Source organism: Protomyctophum parallelum, assembly GCF_964188405.1.
Source record: "Protomyctophum parallelum genome assembly, chromosome: 14".
NCBI lineage: Eukaryota > Metazoa > Chordata > Actinopteri > Myctophiformes > Myctophidae > Protomyctophum > Protomyctophum parallelum.
This window is the reverse complement of record NC_139709.1, coordinates 41,970,377-41,992,728: the sequence shown is the minus strand read 5'-3', so window position 1 is coordinate 41,992,728 and position 22,352 is coordinate 41,970,377. Positions and strand designations below refer to the sequence as shown.

The 22,352-nt window shown below is 41.6% G+C and overlaps 1 protein-coding gene across 2 annotated transcripts; it reads left to right on the top strand.

Annotated features, from left to right (window-relative positions):
• The first annotated feature begins 5,750 nt into the window (after positions 1-5,750).
• LOC310870016 (neurturin) lies at positions 5,751-15,495 on the top strand. Of its 2 annotated transcripts, XM_083781023.1 has the most exons (4): positions 5,751-5,873; positions 6,056-6,520; positions 13,377-13,704; positions 14,646-15,495. In XM_083781023.1, the coding sequence occupies exons 3-4, from the start codon at positions 13,404-13,406 to the stop codon at positions 15,077-15,079; spliced, it is 735 nt and encodes a 244-aa protein (XP_083637149.1). In that variant the 5' UTR covers positions 5,751-5,873; positions 6,056-6,520; positions 13,377-13,403; the 3' UTR covers positions 15,080-15,495. The 2 variants fall into 2 exon arrangements, with proteins under 2 accessions (XP_083637149.1, XP_083637150.1); XM_083781024.1 differs by lacking the exons at positions 5,751-5,873; positions 6,056-6,520 and adding an exon at positions 9,120-9,195.
• Positions 15,496-22,352: the final 6,857 nt, after the last annotated feature.

Sequence of the window (22,352 nt, the reverse complement as noted above, 5' to 3'; positions counted from 1 at the left end):
AATAGTGTGATGTGCGGTGTGCCACATATCTATTCTGTAGTGTCTACTCCTAGGTGGGTTTTTAATGGAGCCAGCAGTCCAAATCATTTAGTGTAGCTGGAGGTTAGTTCATTGTTTGAGGATGTTTTTTGTTGCAAAACAAAATCCATACAATGTATTATAGGCTACAATGTTATTTTATTTTTCAGCATCGTTCAAACATCCTTGGTGATTTAAAAAACAGGAAGAATATTTATTATAATAATCCCAGTGGCCGCTGTCCAGTGCATTTTCTCTCACATTGAGAAAATCCACCTGTTCTTCCTTGCTGTCAGATTTCCCACAGCAGGTCCCAATCAGCCTAAAGGCACACAGGCTTGCCACCCAAGTTTCCTGCATCAGCATCAAAGGGAGACAGTAGCCAGAATGGTAGGAGATTTTAAAATGAATACAGAATTTACCATTTTAACATTCTGCATTAGCGTTGAGCGTGTTATGCTAAATGACTCCTCCTATAGTAGGTACGTTTCAACACCTGACCAAATTAAAGAGCAGCGATGACATTTCTTACATTTTGTTTGTTTGCATTACATTTGGTACACTGTCCAACTGCCAAACCAAAATCATTGCAATTCCTGTTGACAAGGTTTTTTTAATACCGTAGGTTAACCATGATTTCAGAGCTGTTTGGAAATACTTATTAGATGTATTAGAATTAGCCCTGGCCTTTAGCCTATGATCTTTGCCGCATGCTATAGCCACACGTGTTGCCAATTACCCTAATTAAGGTTCCATTAGTAGTGGTGCCTGCAGAACCTTGGCAGTGAGTCAACAGCCCGACCCTGTTTAACAAAACATAGTTACTGTAGGTATCAACTAATATTATTTATTTCTTGACAATATTATGCTGCCAAAAAGGTCTCTTGATTCCCGTGGGGAAAGTTGTCGTAGTAGGCCTTATGCAGTCCGCAGCCATCTTGCCATAAGTTAATGGCAAGGTGGCAGCTAGCTGCAATTTGCCATTGACAGCCCATATACGTAGGCTACATCCAAACAGAAAGGTCCTATCGACATCAAACTCGCCAACATTGCAGCTGGATGAATTATCCTCTGTTTGTGTGAAGTATCATAATTATACGTCATCACACATCACCTCATTCTGGCCAATCACAATTTGCGTCCTCACTTCACTTTTGTCTTCAATGTTTGTTTACACAAACCCGGAAAGCTGGGCATAGGAGGGGCTAGCGCCCTTAAATATTCTGTCAATAAATTATTTGCAGGTGATTCTTTTTCTAACAATAGCAATAGCAACATGGGTTTTAACAGCGGGCGACAGCCAGATTAATCTGCCAGAAGTGCATTATTTGTCAAAGTGGGCGGAAGAATGTCGCCCGAAAAGATGAAAATATAGTATCTTTTGGACGACATCGTCTGGCGATAGTGGGCCATAGCCAATGTAATTCATGTCTTGCTTTGTTTACCTTTCATACCTGCAGCTATATGAGGACTGTGTAATGACAGCAGGAACGCCCACTAGGAGATTTCTATCGCCCACTGTTGTTTGGAAGCACTCGCTTTCAGTAAAGCAACGTCCTGCTGCCTCCTGCATTATTTGCAAATTCAAAACAGGTACTACAGTAATATGATTAATCCAATAATTGCCAAACAAGGAGCGTAGACGAATATTATGGAGGTGCAGATCATGGTGTAAAACTGTTTTAAAAGCAGGAGGTTGCAGCTTGTAGCTAAAAGATAACAACCAATGTTTCGAGTCTTGCTCAGGATTTAAATGTTTTTTCTAATCCAAGAAACGAACAGAATTACTGTAGCCTATCCGTATGTTGGTAGTGTATGTTCTTTATGTACCTTCAGAAAGGACTGTCTTGTGCTAATGCTCACCAAAATGTATTTATCAAAACAGTATTTTTGATACATTTTGCTTATATGAAACGGGTTAAAAAGATTCCTTTAAAGGTCAGTTTTTAACCATGATTTTCTGTGTGCCCTCACCACCAAGGTCCTCACATGGAACCTGTCTGGGGTTCAGACAGGAGATGAATGGCAGTCCGAGGGCTGGAACACTACAAATCTTGGAGAAAGAGCGGTGCACGTGTCCACTGTCCAATGACCTTCGGCAATCAGTAATTCGGCATCATGTCGAACACCACAGTAATGGGCCATCGGCTATGTATACCATTGTAGAGTTCGCCTGTTTGGAGCAGCTCTTCGTGGCCCATGCACCCTGAATCCAGCAAGGCACAAATCTAAGAGAAACGGTGTGTGTCTGACCTCTGGGCTGACATTACACTAGGTAGAACCACTAGAGGAATATGATGAGACCCTTCTCCTAGCGCTGGGAAATTAATCTTGCTCATGTAGGTTACCCATTTAGGACAGTCAAGATTCCCTTTTGATGTTTTTACCTTTCAAGACAGGAACCCCTTTTGGGGTAGTTGTTGCTATGTACAGTATATAGCAACATATGTTTCATAATTATAGAGTAAATATTTGATGTTTCTCAGAAAACTTCAGGATTTAGAAGCCGTTTTTATCGGCCTCTGTCCTAATTGGATTAATCAAATCAGCGAGAAGCATAAAAAAAAATATAGGCTACAGTGTGTATATATATATATATATATATATATATATTATATATTTTTTTTCTTAATCGTTCATTAATCATAATCAAAGCAAAAGTTTGAAATAATAATGATTTGATTTGAAGTCATATCGCCCAGCCCTAGTCCCTCATGATTGGGCCGTCCAAACGTGTTCGGTCAGTTGGGTTCCAGTAAATGGTCTGAGGATTCGGTCATCATGGCGACTCCAGCCCAGACCGACAGGTGTCCACACAGTGTCTGGCGCCAAAAAGAAAACCTGGAAACACAACCCACACCCACTGGTTAGCCAGCGGATACGCAGTCGCACCTCTCGGAGCTTCCTGAACCGGTGCATGAGGGACTAGAGTGAAGAGAGTGCCGGAAGCCCTTGGGTCCTGCAACAAGAGGTCGAGGACATAGCCTGGGGCACCACCACTGCCATCCATGTGAACATTCAAGATTTAACATTGCAGCAGCAATAACAACCACGCTTATGCTGAAGGAAGAGGTGTGCGTATGAGGGATTAAGCCAACATCAGCAGCAGGAATAGTTGCATTTCCACCCCAGGATTCAACTAAATATACCCTTTTGGGTCACAACCACACAGGTATGTAGACAGATGAGATAGCACTACTACCCAATATGCACAAAAGGTAATTTGAGTGATTTAGCGATACAGTAGATGTAGGAGTTCATGGTTAACAGAGGGGGGCAGTATTTGGCTGTGTGTTTCTGATGTTTCTGATCTGGCATCAAGGCCTGGCATATGGAAAGTAAATACAACGTTCTCTTCTTTGTAGGTTTGCTAACATTGTTATATCAAATTAAGTGTTAATGTGATGCTGGAATACTATTTAACACATTTCTTATAGCAAATTAATTGTTTGGGTTTTAGTTTTTCCCCCCTTCGTGAAAATACCATAGGCTTGGTCACAGATGCAAATTGCAATGTATATTTGTACTTGGTTTGAGATGGATTCCTCTTGTTTCTGTCGTTCCCAGAAAGCAGCTTTTTCTTTTATTTTAAGCTGTAAAAGGTGTCAAATATCCCTCTGCATCTTTTCAAAAGCCTGTTTAGAGTTTGGCCCTTGTTTTTCCAGTCAGCGAGATGACATTTGGCTCAAGGTTACATGTCCAATCAACAAACCACATCTTGTGCAACATGTGCATAGTGGCCACATTTGGACCTTATTTCCAGCTTTTCTAATGACACCTCAAGTGGAATGTTGTGTTTATAGTGTTACTGATTGAGGGCTTCCTTAAAAATCCAGCCCAAACCTAAACAAAATGTGTTCCCTCACTCATCACGCCCTAGTGGAAAAGATTTAACGCTGCATGGACGTGATTCTGTATGTTTCAATCTGGAAACTCCTTGGAATTCCAGTTGGCTATAAGCGGCTACATGAAACACTGTAGACTATGTCAGAATGGCTCTATCTCTGATGTAATCTCAATTATTACGTGAAACCTTGAAGGTTTCGGCTGCTATTGCAGGAATTTGCAATTAACAGATGTTTTGGTTTTGTTGTAATGGAGGCCAATCTGTGAAAACAGACTCACACATCTGCAAACAATGTGTAAAATACAGGCATTCATGATTTAGTGTCAGGAATGTTTTTGTGCTGATATTTACCTTTCAGGCCTAGAAAGGAACTGAAGTCATTATTTATATACATAGTATCACCTATCCCGTAATCACTTTATGTTAAACAAGCCAGTTGTCAGAACTCAAGCTTGTGTGTTCCAGGTCCTATGTAAAGTTCCACTTGTTGGCTGCCACGCCACCAGAACATTCTCAGTATTCTCAGCTTGAAAAGAACAGGTAGTTTCTCTTGATAGGTGACATCTCCCAGGTTAGAGTCTTCTAAACATTATTCTTTTCGGCTTCTGCCTTTATAATTTTTTAGGCTGACAGGAAATGGGGAGAGAGATGGGGGAGTGACATGCAGTAAAGGCCGTCGGGATCGGGAGTCGAACCCGCTGCACACTGCCAGACTGGATTACCAGCCAAGGTGCCTGGACCGCTGAGCCACGGCCCAGGCCACCTTCAAACATTTATATATAGAGAAGTATTACCTGATTTGGCTTCACTCTAAACTTAGATTTCTTTTCATAAATCAATATCTGTGTTTAAGTTGCTGTCTTAGATGAATAAAACACCAAACAGTTCCAACCACAGTTCACTGTGTGTTTTGTTGATACAGAATCAAAACATCCTGCATAATTCTGACACGAGGATCTACAGTACGAATGACTCATGGCATGAAAATGAGAAAGTTCTTAACATAATCCAGCCTCCAGCTGCAACATTCGCTTTATATCACTTTAATACTGAGACCTATGCTGAGAATTTGCAGCCTTGAATCACATTCAGAGTAATCCATTTGTGGTTCCACAGTTTATCTGTAAATTGATTTCCAAACGCCGCCTATGAATGCCCTACATTATGTCTTGAAAGGCTTGCGCATCTCCCTGGCAAGCAACCCTGCTCTTCTGCTCCTCTCTAAAGTTGTTTTTACCTAACCCCAAACACCTGACATGTTTCATCCATGGATGGGGTATTTATTTGGTTTGCAGTCTGCAGCCCCTGATACCTCCCAAAATCATGACCATCTGCTCCTCATTTTCTGCTCTTGGCTCAGAGGCTAAAATAGTAGTTTGTGCTGGAGGAGATGTGAACGTGCAGACTCTCAAACATCAGCCCCAGTTTTATCCCCAGCCAACTCTCTATTGAATCATCATGGCATACTTCCACTGCGATAAATCCATTTAACTAGAGTTTGTGTTGTTTTAGCACCCATTTTATGAGCTACAGTGAATTCACTCAACCAGTAAGAAAGGGCAGCACCTGTTTTGGCACAACCTTCTTTTATTTGTATCTTTTCTTTCGTCTTTTTTTTACTGTATACCCTCTGATCCACCCAATTGATTTTTCTACCAGCGTATGCCTAAGATGGCAGCCTCCCTTGGAGCAGAAGGTAAATGTAAGCCTTTTCTCAGGCCAAAGCATCCTTTAGAGTGCTTTGGGAGCTACAGCCAGGGAGATTATCATGTTAGAAGTAATCCGACTCGGCCCACCAGCGCAACTATGGAGGAGGTGGAGCAACAGTTGGGAGTGTGGGGGGGCAAGACGAGGCAGAGGCATCAGAGACGCTCTGTGTTCTATACTTACCGTAACTACACTCTGCCTTCTAACCCCAAACGCATCTCTGCAGTGCAACCCTCACCCCTTCATTGAAGCAAGCCCCCCACCACCCCACTAAGTTAAAGAGAAGACCTGCTGCTGAGGGGTAAGACCAACCACCTGCTCTCAAAGAGTTGGTAGCAGTAACAGTTCTGTATTATTTTGTAAGTGGTATATTTTCCGAGTTGAGAAGTGATTTGATATCTATAGGAATTAATTTGACAGAAGTCAGAAGTGTTATTTGTCCTTGTAAAATGCTGTACTTAAGCTCTTGTTTCTCAATTACAGACTATACCTACCTGTATGGTCCCTTGTTGAGTGCTCGTGGAAAAAGGAGACTTCATTACTGCTGTGTGGAGTTTTGCCGCAGAGAGCCACACACCTCTACAGGAGCTTTAAACATCCCCATCTCTAACTCATTTTTCTTCAATGGATGGACCTCTTCACTGGCATGACGCTCATGGACGCCTTGACAGGGATGTGGATTTTGATCACTGTGACATAAGGGAAACTTGTGGAAATGTCGCTATGATAAAGGGATAGTAGAACTGGGTACTGGATCAGGTCAGTCTAAACCTATCTTCTCCTCAGATACGTATGGAGCGTTGATGTATTTTTTGGGGGGGACCAGCAAGCTGGATTCCTTCACTCGGCTCCTCGGCTGTGATGATGGACTTACCGAGCCAGCACTCACTCGTGGAGGTCAGCTGAAGACGACGCCACGCAGCTAAATCTGGATTAGCCGGCCGAACGGTAAGGACACTGCATCTTCTTTTGTTAGAATAAGCCGGCAGATTATGGGGGGAAGGCGTTAGGTCCCTGCTGACGGGGGATGCTTCCCGGAGTCCCTGAGTGGCAGAAAACACACGTTGGATTATCTGTCAACAAGCAACGTCTTGCTGCATCCACATGTCATTGTCACAAGTCGGAGTTGGATGTTGGATCCCTTGCAGGATTTCGATTTAGTTTCTCAGATGAGATCACCTTTGTTGTTGTTGTTGTTGTCTTTCTTCCTGTATTGCTTATTTAGCCATGCTGAATGAGAGGGTATAGAGGGATGTGTCACATGGCTATAACTGCTTAAAAATAGATTGGTGGTACTCTTAGAGTGGCTATTCTCATTGCAGGTGTTTGACTGCCTGTCATGATCCCCCACCCACTAAGCCTATATCATATGTGGAGATTATGCTGTATCCACTGGAGTTGTGCACAGAAGTTAAGCCTGTATACTCACTTGAGCCTTTCAACTCCAACATAACCTGCTGTCCAAGCTGCTCATAGTTGAAAGGCTTGCCATGAGGCCAAAACGTCAGTGAACCCATCAAATTCTACCACGAACATCACTTCATTATCTCTAGTCTCATTAATACTGACTTGCCAAGACATCTTTTAGACTGAATATATATTACATAGAACATAATATTGAACTAAAGTGTCTTTGGAGTATAGTTGTTTGTGCGTGCTCGAGCTTGCTCCTGTGGGCTTCATTTGAAAGTGCTCAGCATGTGTCAAATGGCCAACATCCTTTTGTTTCACTGATGGCATCATGTATAACATAGGTTTAGTGGTGATATTGGTGTATTAAAAAGTGAATCTGGCATAGACAGATTAGCAGTCACGATATCAAGCCATTTATAGTAAGTGGACAAAATCAATCTTATTGTCAGCCTGAAGATGAATGATGATAACCTGACTCCACCAGATTGTGGCAGTATTGAGTTCACATTAAAGTTCCCTCATCCTACTGGTCTCTATCTGGTCTCTCTCAAGCAGAAACGATGAACCGGAAGCAGCGGCCATCTCCATAATAATTTAGAGTTTTAGCTTGTATTTACATTTGTGCTGTGGCACAGCAACAATACGTCACAAGTCTCATGTTGATCCGGCCCCTAGCGGACGCATACGGCTGCATATCGGCTCCAATCAGATTTAGTTCGGAGTACATCGTCTCTGCCCGAGAGAGACCAGATGGGAGCAGGAGGAGGAACTCACTGCTGCCACCAGCTGGCGGAGTCAGGTTAAAATGATGATGCTGACTGATGTTTTATTACCCTGCTCCAAGTAGCCCCATCTTTACCCGATGGATTTAAAGCAAAAATCAAAACATGCCATCTAACTATTCATTTATAAAAAGTAATAGTTCTAGTTTTGAGAATTTAGAAAGGATTGTACCTGCTGTGGAGTCCAAGCAGCAAGTAGACACAAGTAGGCCATACATGGCCTACTTGTGCGCAAGCAGAGCGTGCAAGTACTGCCGACCTCTACAAACTTACGATCAGCCCCTCTATAAAATATATATACCTACCTTGAAGCATACCTTAGTTACGTCATGTCAACAGCCAATTGGCTTTCAAAATTTGCAGGATTGGCCCGTTTTGAGCAAAAAGCCTCAAATCATGAACGCAGAGTGAAATGATTTGAGAATGAATGATGAGACATGTTCCCCGAGGGGCACTTTTTCTAGTTAGGATTTAAATGTATTATTGAAATTAATCCATTTAAAAGAATATTTGTGCCGATTCCTTTATATTAAAGTGCATCATAAAATACGTGCTTCATTCAATTAAAATAAAATGCAATCGGTAGAATAATCACAAAGAAAATAATCAATGATTGCAGCTATGCAGTGGATAAGATAAACCTTTATTGATCCGGGACATGCAGGTGTCAGAAGCAGCAGTAAGAGTGAAACACAGTGACTGTGTTATCATTGTGCTTTATTGTTTTACCAGTAAAATATATTTCCTCATTCCACTTAACTCCAACTTTGATAATAACAAACGGCAGGCCTGTTTAATTACCCTGTAGTTACTGAGTCATAGAGTACACAGTCAGCCAATGTGGATTGCCCCAGCCAATTTGCAGTGCAGCCTATCCTAAGCCTTTTTCAGTTGAATTAGAACTTGGGCTGGATTTAGGACAGCCAATCTTGGCTCAGAACATCCAGTTTACATTTTGTGTGCTTTGAGCCCAACCCAAATGGTGCTAAATAGCATAATACTAACACACATCTCCTTCAACAAATCAAGGTCATCTCTCTCCTCCGTCTCCATTACTCTGATCGAAGGTCTTGTGTACTGTAGGTTTTAGATAGAGCCTACTGGTGCTAGCCTATTGGTCTAACCCCTGAGTTGGAGGTGTCTGAGGGATTAGTGCAGACACACACACACACACACACGGCCCAATCTTCACCGCTAGCACTTGCAGCCAGGTGTTACCCCACGTGATGGCAGATAAAGCCGGCAGGCATTAGTACTAATCCCGCCCTGATCTTTGGAATATGTCCCTATTACCTCGCAGAGCTCTCTCTCTCTCTCCCTCTCTCTCTCTCTCTCTCCTGGTGCTCACTTTAGGAGGGTTAAAGACGAGACCAGGCCTCTCTAGGACTCAAGCACCCTGTTTCATTGCAACCCAGGAAGTTGAAGACAGTAGGTGGCTTTCCTACTACTTTGCTCTCGTCCTCTGTTATCGTCCAGAGTGGGTTGTTTATGGGGGGGGCACTGGGACAAATGGTCACATGGGCGGAGCTATGCTGAAATACATGGTTGTATGGTGGAACACGGGTCAACGTCTGGACACATGTGGGTCTCATTATGTTTCTAGCTGCAGATTTATGTAAGGTGCATTATCTAGTGTTATGTGATGGTGCTACTGTGTGTTCCATCCAAGTGAAGTGGGTGTCTGGATGCGTGCGTGCACGTGCACGTGTGTGTTTGCGTGCGTGTGTGTGTGTGTGTGTTTGTGTGTAGGTGCGTCAGAGCGAGAGAGAACAGCCTGTATTATCTAGGCAATGTACAGTAAAGGAACGTCTCCCGCAGAATAATAGGGCCAAGAACTGTGCACAGGCGTCTGTTTCTAACGGTCTACAAAGAAGCTCTTCATCCATGACTCGCTGTGATCTCCATACAGCGATCATGTCACTCTGGTCAGGATCCAGGCAAGCTGACATAAAGCCCCCCCCCCCCCCCCCCCCCCCACACACACACACACACACACACACACACACACACACATCCGTCTCTCCAGCTCCATTCAAAACATTGTCGACCGCAGATGTTCGTATCCTCATCATGACAGATCATCAATTCATTTGCTACTGTCACACAGTGACATTCTGTAGAGTGCCCCTTCCCTCGCCCTCCATATTGGAGGAAAATACATGAGCACCATGCTGTTGTTAATTACATTACCACAAGCTTAGCAAGCAAGGCGGCCAGTGACCCAATTATTTCTAGAAAACATCAATTTCACAGTGTCTTTGAACAATGCGATTTCTGAAAGGCAGCAGAGGTTTACACTTGTTGCCGCCCATGTCTGACGTGTGTGTGTGTGTGTGTGCATTTGGAAGCGTGAAGCTTCCGGGGACTAATGTGGCAGGCAGCCCTCTGAATTGTGAGCCAATTGTTTCGCAGACATGTACACATAATCAATCATGACTACACACTGCTGCTGGTAGTCATCCACCTGAATGGTTGCTAACAGCATTCGGGTGTTCAGACATTATTTATTTGCTCTATAATGTTCTGTACTCTCAACCCCTATACCTGATATTCATCCCCATGCATTCTATGTACATCCTAATGAGGACTTCATTGTGCCATTGAGCCCTCCTTTTACCCCTTTCAGAAGCACTGCATTATCTTGGCCTGCAGTTTATTTTGCGCTTTTTTTCAGGCGTGTTCCCCTGTATACAGGAGCGTGCACGGGCACATCCGGAGTATGCGCTGTGGTGCTTTGTAAAAGGCCAGACACACTGTGGATCTGTAGGAAAAACCCTTCGTTTGTTTTCCCCGCTTGCATTTTTATGATCTCTGTTTGAAGATGACTTTTCCTTCTGGTGGAGACACATCTTGGGTTCCCCCCCTGCAGTATGTATATCCTCTTGGTTGGTGCATTGGTCTTACCTGCAAATAGCAGCACCTGCCCTTTACGATGTTCACCGCTCAATCATGTATAGCACTGGTTCCCAAACACTGGGTCAGGACCCAATTGTGGGTTGTGGACTCGTGACACATTGTTATGGGTCCCCTTATTATTTTGAGGGGCGCTAGCCCCTCCTGTGTCCAGCTTTGAGGGTTGTGTGAACACAAACATTGAAGACAAAAGTGAGGATGCAAATTGTGATTGGCCAGAATGAGATAATGTATGATGATGATAAGAGCGCACCACACTTCACACTGTAATTTTGTTTCCTAAATTTTGTTTTGAATTATTATTAAAAAGTAACCTTTTTCATGAATTTAAAACAAATTCAATGTTTGTTTGTTTTTTCACAGTAATTCAAAGAAATCAAAGAAAAATCTTAAGAAATTCCATAAATTAGAAAACAAATTATTTATGACAAATTGTTTATGTAGTAGTGAAAATAGCTGATCTACAAGCTCATAATGTGGCGCAAAGTGACGCGTTGTGAGCTTGTAGATCTGCTATTTTCACTAGTTTGGGTCGTGGGGAGACATCAAATTTCTCTTTTGGGTCACGGACTAAAAGATTTGGGAACCACTGATGTACAGTATGTCCATGATCTTAAGAAAATGTCAGTGTCCCTGCTCCTCTCACTGTCTGTGGCAACAGGGATCGGTGATCAATGTTAAACGGTAAATTTATATAGCGCCTTTATCCAAGGCGCTTTACATAGATTGTGCATTACATCCACCTATTCACACACACATAAATACACCGATGGTGGTGGAAACCATGCAAGGCCAACCAGTACATCAGTACTGGAGCAATTAGGGGTTCTGTGTCTTGCTCAAGGACACTTCGACACTAACTCTGGGGGAACCTGGGTTCAGACTGGCAACCTTGCGGTTTCTATCCGGCCACTCTACCCCTGAACCACTGCCGCCACTATGTTCCATGCCTGTGCTGATTAATCACCAGTAAAGATCAGAAAACTGTGAAGAATGGTACTTGGCACTTTTATTGGTACCAATCGACTGCAGATGTACGTAATGTCTTTCTAAGTGGAGCAATTAAGACAATCAAACTGTTTTCCGGGGACATGAGATCAGCATTTGACAGGCTGGTGTCTGGTGTTAATGTCTAAAACATTGGAGGAGTCAAGTGTTTTGCCCAGCTAATTGTTTTATCAAGATTAGGCTGAGAACCACCAGGCCATGGACAGTGATGCATTGGGGTCCAGTGAGGCGACCAACTGTGATGCTGAGTAATTGCCTCAAAGTAACATATTCCTAGCATAAGAAAACAATGATCTCATCAACCACCACATATCACCGGCTCTTTTCAAGTGAAAAGATTTTTATCATGTTCAAGGGCTGGAGAACTACAACTTTAGGTGACAGAAGTTGGTGCTGTACCAATGTACACAAGAGAGGAGTTTCCACCAAGGGGGCTATGTATCACATCCTGCAATTAAATTTAACCGTGAAGAACCAACATTAGACATGTGGCTCAGCCTCAAATAACATTCTCCATCGGCCGCAGCTAATATTTGATTTACATGGACTGTGTATCAAACTAGGCTGCTAGTTTAAGTGCTTGTCTTTTAAATTATCGCCATACCTCTATAAGCAAGTCATCTTGGTTATGTAAGGCCTGCATACCATGCCTTACCTGTGAACAATGATACACAAGGTTGTATTTAAGCCTGATTTATACTTGGTTGTGGGCCGGTGTTGCATGCCGAAAATAGCCAGTCTACAATCTCTCAAATGAGTTGTGAGCTTGTAGAGCGGCTTAGGCCTACCAAGTTATGTTTTTGTTGACATAGACAAATATACAGTGTTATTTCCCTTTTTCCCTTTCTCATTTTTTTTAACAAGCCCCAAACTCCACAGACCAACCATGTACAATACAGAATCTAACCTGGCAAAACACTTTAGAAGACTGGTCTGGATTTGTTGTTAGACGTTGCCAGTATACCATTTCCGGGTCTGGGAAAATGTTTTGCAATGCATGCTTGTGTTGTGATATAAAAAATACAAAACAGTGGGCTTGTGAAAGCTCTCCGGTGTCTGTGGCAGGAGAACAGAGATCGTGATTCTTCTGACTGTCTTGTCTGGACGTTCTCTCGTGAAAGAGATGTCAAGTGTGATGAAGGGTGTACAAACACAGAGGTTTGCTCAACATGAGGCCCCACCAGCCTGACGGAGCCAATACGTGTGGCCAAGGGATTCCTTTTAGGGCGAGGGGTTCGGCTCCCTTAAAATAATTTGATGTATAGCGCCAACTGCATTCTTACATGTCAACGAGTAATGCCATTTTTGCAGATGACTTTGGCTAAGCCTTTGACAGCAGTCTTAATTTGACATGAAACTAAGTAAACTGGTGGTAATTTGAAATCCCTCTTATGAAGAATCTCAGTTGAGAGAAACATTTTGCCCAAGGTCATGGAAATGAAAAGAAACACAGGAAACCAATTAGGACCTTGTTCTATTATGTGTGACTGATCATCTTATAATTCAAACATATGTACGCACATGGGCTACGGATAATTGGAACTAACTACGGCCCTTATAATCTGGTGGAGAAAGATGGTTTATATTATTGCAGGTGTAGGACTGTTGTAACATGTCTAACATTTGTGCCTCTCTCCCTTTATGCTCACTCTGTCTCTCTCTCTCTCCCCCCCTCTCTTCCTTAGCAGAGTTTCAATGCTCCTCCACGTTCTAAGATGAAGTTATGGAAAGGTGCTACTTTTGCCTTCATGCTCTGCGGTGCTGCGATCTCCCTCCTCCTCACTAGAAACATGGCCACTATCGGACAGTTCAAACCTACCAGGGTAAAATATCCACAGGCATCGTCCGTCTCATTAAGACCATCATCACCACCACTACCATCATCGATATTACCATCGGTGACCACAAAACCATCCTCCTCCCACTCATCGTTGTCTTCGTCGTCGTACCGACGAATGGGTGGTCTCCAGCGGAAAGCGAGATCGACAGACGGCATGAACTCTATCTTTTCAGAGTGTAAGATAAACTGTTTTGATCTTTCCTGTAAGCAACCTGTAACATGAGATGCCGTGTGAAGGGGCGTCCTGCAAGCAGAGAGCCCCAGTATGTGTTGTTTATCTGGCACGGCCTTATGCCTTACAATAACCCATGTAGTCACTGAACACCATGGTTCACTGGCTGCCCATATGGCTGAGGGGCCGAGGGGTTAGGTGGGCAGAAACCATAAAACCTTCACGTGGCCTGAATAGAGGGATGATTTAGCCATTTTCTTTTCAAAGGAGTGCCGTTTTTACATGACCCGAGCGGAACCTCCTCGACTTGTATTTGTCAGCTTAATTATCACGCCGTGTTAAAGCTATGTTATGTTGTCTTTTCGTTTCATCATGTTGAGATTTAATTTAATTTTGTGCTGCCAGTGATAAGAACCTGAGGTTCTTCCCCATAACTCTATAGGAATACTTTAGAGCTGTAACAATGTGACACTGTTGAAATTCATTAAAACTAGGTTGGCAGTACACTTAATCACACCGTTTCATGCACAGTGCAACAAACCTTAGGTTTGTTTCCTTGACCACAATTTTAAGAATGCAATTTAGATATCTTGTTATTTAACCAGATGCTAGGTGCATTGCTTACCTGTATCCTGTAGTTTCAATGTACTGTAGGCCTTTTTAGATATATTATTTCGATAGTATATATTGTTTGCCCTGGGATCCTAATTTATTGAATCGCTACACTGTCTCGCTGCAATCTATGTGATTACCTTGCTTATTGTAAGTCACTCTGGATAAGAGCTAAATCATAAATCTAGAGTTTTAGCATGCATTGATGGACACTATATTGTGATTATAACAGAAACGTGCACTTGCATGAGTCACTCAAGTATCACTGCCTTCCTGTATACTGTGAGTGTACTAGTGTGTATAGTAAGATATCTGATTCATCTCTCGCCACAGTTTCCAAGCTGTTCCAGAGCTTCACTGAGGGCGAACTACAGCAGGTTGTGGGAGCCTTCCTGGACAAGAAGAGACGGCTGTCCCACCGACTGTACAGCCACACCCGGAGGACTAAACGAGCCCGGCGGCCCAAGCCCTGCTCCCTGCGTGAGGTGGAGCTGACGGTTAGCGAACTTGGCCTCGGCTACGAGAGCGACGAGACCCTGCTCTTCCGTTACTGCAGCGGAAAGTGTGCTGGCCACCGGCGCAACTACGACCTCACCATGGACCACATGAGGCGCTCGGGCTTCCGCAAGAAAGGGCGCAAGGACAAGGTGAGTAGTGGTCCCTGTTGCCGGCCTATCGCGTACGAACAGAACACCTCCTTCCTGGACAACAAGAGCCGGTACCACACAATAAAGGAGGTGTCTGCACAGGAGTGCGGCTGCGTATGATGCAACCGCACTGCTGTGGTGGGACCCTGACAATAAACAATCTCCACTGACACACATGCTGCTCTCGGGCTCTCCGTTAAGTGTTACATGGATGCTAATAAAAGACAAGTGGAGGTACGTAAGGACGCAACTATGGGATATATAAAACCAAGGCGGAACTTATGGAATATATATAAATCCAAAGGCAAACCTATGATATATATATATAAAGCCAAGGAGGAACCTATGGAATGGTCGTGGCTGCTCACTGGTGATCTATGCCTTTTTCATGGGCAGACATTAGATCATTATTAGCATACACTGCCTCAAGCTAGGAACAAATCACAGGAACGACATGAGCTGTTTTGTTGTTCACATGGAACAGGACATAGAGAATGACTCTTCATACCCAAATGAAAGCTATTTGTTGTCTTTTCTATCTGTGTAGTAACACTGAATTGTAGTGCAACAACAATGTAACATGATTTTGTTGATGACGTTTCTGTATGGTTACCCCATAGTACACGCAATATACAGTAGATGAGTACCTGCTTTCAAACACGTGGAATAGATTCTTGCTGTTACGCCACTCTTATACACATCACTGTTAATAAAGTGATGGATTGCAGTGTTATTACACAGGTGTCATTGAACAAGATAGCTTCAGATTTGAAAACCACCATTAATTAGTGTTTATTGTAACGTAATGTTGTTTAGTTGAGAAATAATGAGACCCTGCATCAAATGAAAATCCATCAAGTAGCATTGCTTTCTCTCACCATAGAATAAGCATGGTATGAAACCATTTCTCCCTCATCCACCCGTCCTGAAGGTAACTCGTCATACTCCAGGAAATTTCTATTCTAGATTGTTCATCATCAATCTTCTCGTAACGATTCCCAAATCACCCCGTGTAAGTATTTCCCATAATCCTTTGGAATTATTTTCCTCAAAGTATTGCCAAAGCACATTCAGTCGTCTCGTGTCGAAACGCATGATTAATTCACAGTTTGAGATTCATAAACATGTCTCCAATTACAGGTGATAACAAGTCTTAAAATGTATCATCTCTGGCTGTAATTTGTGAAGTTTACGCTCAGCTTTTAACACCAATGGTGGTTTGGGTAATCAATGTGTGAAAAAGAAAAATAATCATAACATTAAGTAGTGACATGTTTTCCTAACTATGAAGTTGGGAATTGTGTTCGAGCCCATCCATTAAAAAAAAGCATACATTACTACGATCCAAACCTCACTGTTTGGCCTTTGTATTGGCCTGACAAATGCCTGCTTCTTGTATTGCCTAGTAGAATTTAAGAGAAAAACAAGCTGCTGAAGTGAATTATGATGCATATTTCCCCCCCAAAATAATTAACACCATCACGACTCGTTACTTGGTCTGAGCCCATTGCAACTGTTTGCCTGAAGTATAGTAAATTATATTATGTTTGTTTTGTTTTTTGTTCTGAGCAGATGCAGTTCTGGGTGTGGATGCGGTGCATCTTTATTGTGGAATATGTGTATTTATTGGGGCTGTAAATTATGGATTGCATATTTATTTAGATGACCACACAGAAACGGCTTATTATTGAGCAACTGTGCCAAAAATGTTTTATCTAACATTCTATACTGACTGCTGAATAAACGGAGACAATCTCAGAAGTATGAAAGCTTATTATTTCTCCACCAGCACTCCACTTTGTGGTATCAAACTAACATAGATTGTATCAAATATACTCTGATAATGCATGTAATTTCAAGTAAGACTTTTATCCCAGAGATGGCGGCTATAATACAGTGTGAGGTTCCTTTGCTAGCAGGGCCCTGCAACTATATCTCATTATATCTCAGTATTATGTATAGGCCTATTTCACGTCACTACTTCAAGGTACAAAGTGACGATTTGAGATATGTGACACCCTATTAGCAATACTATTGGTAATTCAAGAAAAATGCTTGAGAGTTTGCCTGAGCTTATCTCTGAATTGTAATCATATTGACATATATGTCAGTAAACCCAAAACATGTCAACCAAAGGTCATGTGTTGTGATGAATCAAAGTGACATGGATTCCCAAAAGGTAGAGGTTGTGCACATATTTTACACAACTTCCTGCAGCCTATGTGCCATGGTTTGATTCCCTGGAATTTAGGGATTGTCTCCATAGAGGGATCTCAGCAAAAAGTGTTGCACACATCTTGCATGTTCAAGGCTGGTTGATGGGATGGAATTGGTGCATTAGTGCATCAGATTGCACTCTGTCCGTCTGTCTGTCTCTCTTAAAAACAACAATAGTCAAATGTCCCTCAAATCTTCGATAGAGGTGCTCCGATCAGGTTTTTTGTGACCGATCACTGATTGTTTTTCTCACGATTGACCGATACCGGTGCGTAAGGGGAAAGGAAGGGGAGACTGTTTAGGCCTGTCACAAAGATGAAAAAGGATATTATCATATTATACTATATATCTGTCTGATTAACTTAATCAAAGTGTTTTTTTTTTCATTTGGGTAAATTGATTATCACCGATCGAGTCATTTGGAGTGAAAATCGACCGATCACCGATCGGTGTCGGATCGATCAGGGCACCTCTAATAATCTTGAATTCTTAGGTTAAACTTTTAATCTACTCAACGGAACAGCTTCATTGCACAACTCTGAACTTATTGGGCCGCTATGCAGACGTCAAGGACCTCACGACTGCATAGCACCAAGGCTTGGTGGGAAAGCACTGCACACCCTGCCACTGTATGCCTACCACCTCGCAACATGCCCACCCACTATAGGCCTACTGTTTATCCAACCCACCACACAAACATCTCCACAAACAGATTTTCGGCTGTTTTGACATTTCTGGGATGTGGTCCAAGACCCGCCATGTATATGTGAAGCATAAGCTTGTTTTAACTGTGTCTAGAAAAATTATTTGACATCAGCAGTAGTGAAACGATCTGTAATTTAAGACATTTATAATTGAAACCACCACCAGAAATCACACTGTTTAAGTGCATAAACTCCCCAAATACAGCATTTTGTCAAGATATCTGTTTCACTTTTCCATGAATTATATTTCTTTCAAGGGGTTCCTGTTATTACAGGACAGTGAAAATGGGGATACTTTTCTCTGATGTAAACAGACATTTCCGTTCCATGTCATGTAAACCTGAGAAGAGGAATGGCCTTCTAAAACAGCCAGGTATACCTGACCGCAGAACAAACCATTACTACTTTATCTTATGACTCAACATAATTATGAAATGTCGCAAGTATTCCAATTTAAGATTTGGGCTCTCCGCTCTTGGTGATAAATCCATCTTCAGCCCCAACAGCTGCACTGTAGTGAATGTATAGGAATTTGTGGAAGGCTATACACAGCAGTCTTCAAAAGAAAACATCCAGTTTCTGGAGGCACAGATGTTTGGGAACATCAAATTAAATTCTATGAATCAACAAAGATGTGTGGCTATAGTACCTCATCTTTTCAATTGTCTGTCTATTCTTCCCTAGCACATTGAAATACTATACGTATACTGCTCAGCAACACATCTGCTGTTGCTAACGGCACCGACTTGTTCTACAATAAACATGTCAAGTTTTTACAACGAGCTCCCCTGACCAGCTGCGATGGGATGGTGAATTCAGATGTCTTTAAAGAAGGATGACGGGTCGGAGGATTGAAGAGTGGATTTTAGAGTACAGTCCGTGGAGGGGTGGACAACAACCGCCAAGAACACACTGAATACTCTAAAGTCGTCCAAGAAGGAAATATTCCTACAACCTTTAAACTCAGTTGAGTGTTTTACGTTTTATAGCCTACATACATTTCACTGGTGTAGGAATGTATTGCCAAATTAATGCCAATGAGTTTGATGGGTCTGGTATTTATTTTATAGATACACAAAAAAAAGATATAACTATCCATAAATAAACCGAAATATCAAATAATATTGATGCATTCAACTGCATCCGTGTATTCTGTTCACGGTCAATGAGCTTCTGTTGTTTTATCTTGCTTTGACAGAACAAAATTACATAGGCCTACATTTAAAAATTAATTCTGAAAGCTTGATTATTAACCATGTTCCATTACTCCTCTTCTTTGTAAGACTGTGGTGCCCCCTATTGTTGGCCTGCTTACATGGTCTTATTCTTAAAAGAAAAGAAGAAAAGAGAGTGCTGTTCAGTTATATTGAGAAAGACTCAAAGCAGAGAGAGCGTGGAGGGGCACTGGCAGAAATAGATCTTAGACCAGCTTGAGGTACAAGTGTGTTCGTAGCCAAGCTATCACCCAGTAGTGAGGACATAATGGTTTATATTTATATCGCCATAATTATTCATGTTTATAATCTTTATATTTTGGGTCATTTTTGTTGTTGTTCTTCACACTTCTGTTAGGCAAGACCGTGCAGATGGACATGATGTTGATCGAGGGGAGAGAAGGGAAAAAGGCATGCAACCCATCTCCCGCCGGAATCAAACCAGAAACATTGCAATTTAACAATGTGGCCGACACACTATCTGCTCAACTGCTGGTGCATCCTATACAGCTACATAATTTGTGGGTCTTATGCGGTATAGTAAAAATAATTGTAAACTCACACTCGCTCCTAAATGCTGACATGGAATAATATATATTCATTCAGACGGCTGTGGCATATAATCATTATGTTTTACATTAACATTACTTACATGTGCATCAAGCGAATAGGCAGTCACTCATGTTTTATTAATAGAAGCATAAGCATCTCCCAACAGTACATAACACAATGTTCCATATGGGCTGATGACAGTAATCATTAATACACACATCCTCACATCCAACAAACTAACCAGCAGAGAATATTTATTAACACTGTTAATGTCAATCAATCAACCATTCAATAAATTAATCACACACACACACACCGAGTAGAATTAGCTTTGCCCTCTCATGGCAGGACTGATACCACACTAGTATACCAGTACATAACCACTGGGAGTGTAATTCCATTTTCGTTTAGCCTATGTTTAAAGTTGTTGATCTATTCTATTTAAGGGCAGCAATAAATAATATACGGTAACACTTATGGACTGTGAAAAATATTTATGATGTCTGCCTGAAACAAAAAACACTTCCTTACCCACTCCCTCACTCCCTTTAGACTCTGAGCATTCCAGGAACTCCATTTAGCATTTTCATCACAGTCTTTTATTAACTTCTCCCACACGACCTAATCCTTTCTGACATGATTGTCCTCTCCTCAGAGTAATGCCAAAACACTGTAAGTCAACTGAAACACATGACTCATTTACAGATGTGGCTTATATAAACATGCTTCAACTTACAGGTGATAACAAGTCTTAAAAATGTGGTGTCTATGGCTGTAATTCCTGAATTCCTCACTCCCTTAACGTCTGGTGAACTATATAATGAGAGGTGAGAAATGAAAGAGATAAATGGACATAGAGTGGGCTTTGGTGATTTGTTCTCTGCTCTGGGAGAAACATTCTTAATTTCTTTTTTTTCTTTTCTTTTTTTTTTCCACTGGGCGAATGGACTCCCGATTTTGATATAATAATAATGAAGAACTATGAGATATGTCAAGGACTACTGTATTTTAGGAGCTGTTCCTTTTCAAACTTTTACCACCACTTAATAAATAATAACTAGATAAAGCAGTTCATATAGGCCTAGAGACTGAGTAGTCTTGCTGAAAATATAGACAAATATAGCCATTGAGTAAAACATTGATTTAAAAGCATATATATATATATATTTTTTTTTTATAAATAATATTTGGGTATAATGTAACTTGTAAAGTTGAAAAGGTTTGAACAGAATTAGTGTTTGATGTAATCATGTAGCTCTAGATGACAGTGCTGAAAGGAAGTGGTAACATTGAGTAATGACAGGGTAATGGCAGATACAAGGGCTTGTGCAGGCGTTATCTGACCACTGAATTATGTTATATATTTACAGCGATCATCAGAACTACTGTATACAGCCTTTACTTCAACACTTAAACACTTAAAAGGACTGCTACCCACTGACTGTCCTTGAGGACAATGCCCCACACCTATCAAGCACCTACCAATATCTACGAGTGTGTGTATTGTGTGATTGTGTGTCAGAGCACTGGGCCACGGAAGCCATCTTTTTGTATTGAGTCATCTTTTGTTGAGATTAGATTAGATAATATGCAGGGTTGTAACATTCTATTGGTCAGGTAAGTGGTTACAACTCAGATAGGTTTAGGATGTTTATGTTTATTTATCTCAGTTGCTCCGTGTGTCACTTTGTTAGGTCTATATAAGGTTTATGTAAATATGTTACATTAATCATCAAGTTATTAATACAAAATAGTTTCACTCACAATAATTTATGTTGCATACCCTTTTCCCCCTAGACAGGGACGTAACATCTACCAAGTACGAAATGTTCATTATGCAATGTCTTTTAGGTTCAGAAACGTTCAATGTATCTGTGCAGAGCACCGGCCAGGCCAAGTAATAATTTATATATTTTGAGATCATTTTCAAGACAAAGCGGTGAGATAGTCTGCACTGAAGGTTAGTACTGTACTTACATGCTCAAGGCCAATGTGCCATTTCTTAATTGGTGCATAAGAAAATAAATTGTTCAATATGATATCTGCATTCTAGACGTCATAGCCTGAACCTTCCCCTCTTAAAAAAAGGGAAAAAAGTAGAGTATGTGTGGTCCCTATGTTTCTCTAAGCAACAAAATAGTCCTATTTCACAGCAGATATTTAAAAAAGGGTATCTTTGGAAAACCAAAGAAAAGGTCCTGCACACTGTCAGACACTTGACATATTATTAGGTTATTCATGTTATTAGGGCGATGTTTCGGTCGCTTAGACCTTCATCAGGGCAGACAACAATAACCACCAAACATTTATAGACCACACCCCCAGTGAGAAGTAGATATTTTATCATGAAATGGTAGTGTAAACCATCGACTGGTAATTGTGTGTTAATGATACTAAGATGTTGTGTTCCATTGAGGTCAAACAGAGTCAGGGTGCTGCTATTGGAAAGGCTCTGCTACACTAATGGAATTGAACCTTATTAGTCCTGTATCATTCGCAACATCTGTGTTTAGCATGGCATACTATTTCATGTCAATCTGGCTGCTGTAAAGGAAAAATCTGTTGAAACGGTTCACAGTTCCATTCTCTACAAACAAAGGGAGGGAAAGAGGTGTGGTTTGTTGTAAGTTGCCTTGACAACTTCAGTTGCAGAGGGGGAATAAAAAACGTCCTCCCCGTTACCAAGTGCACAGAACAGGACTCAGG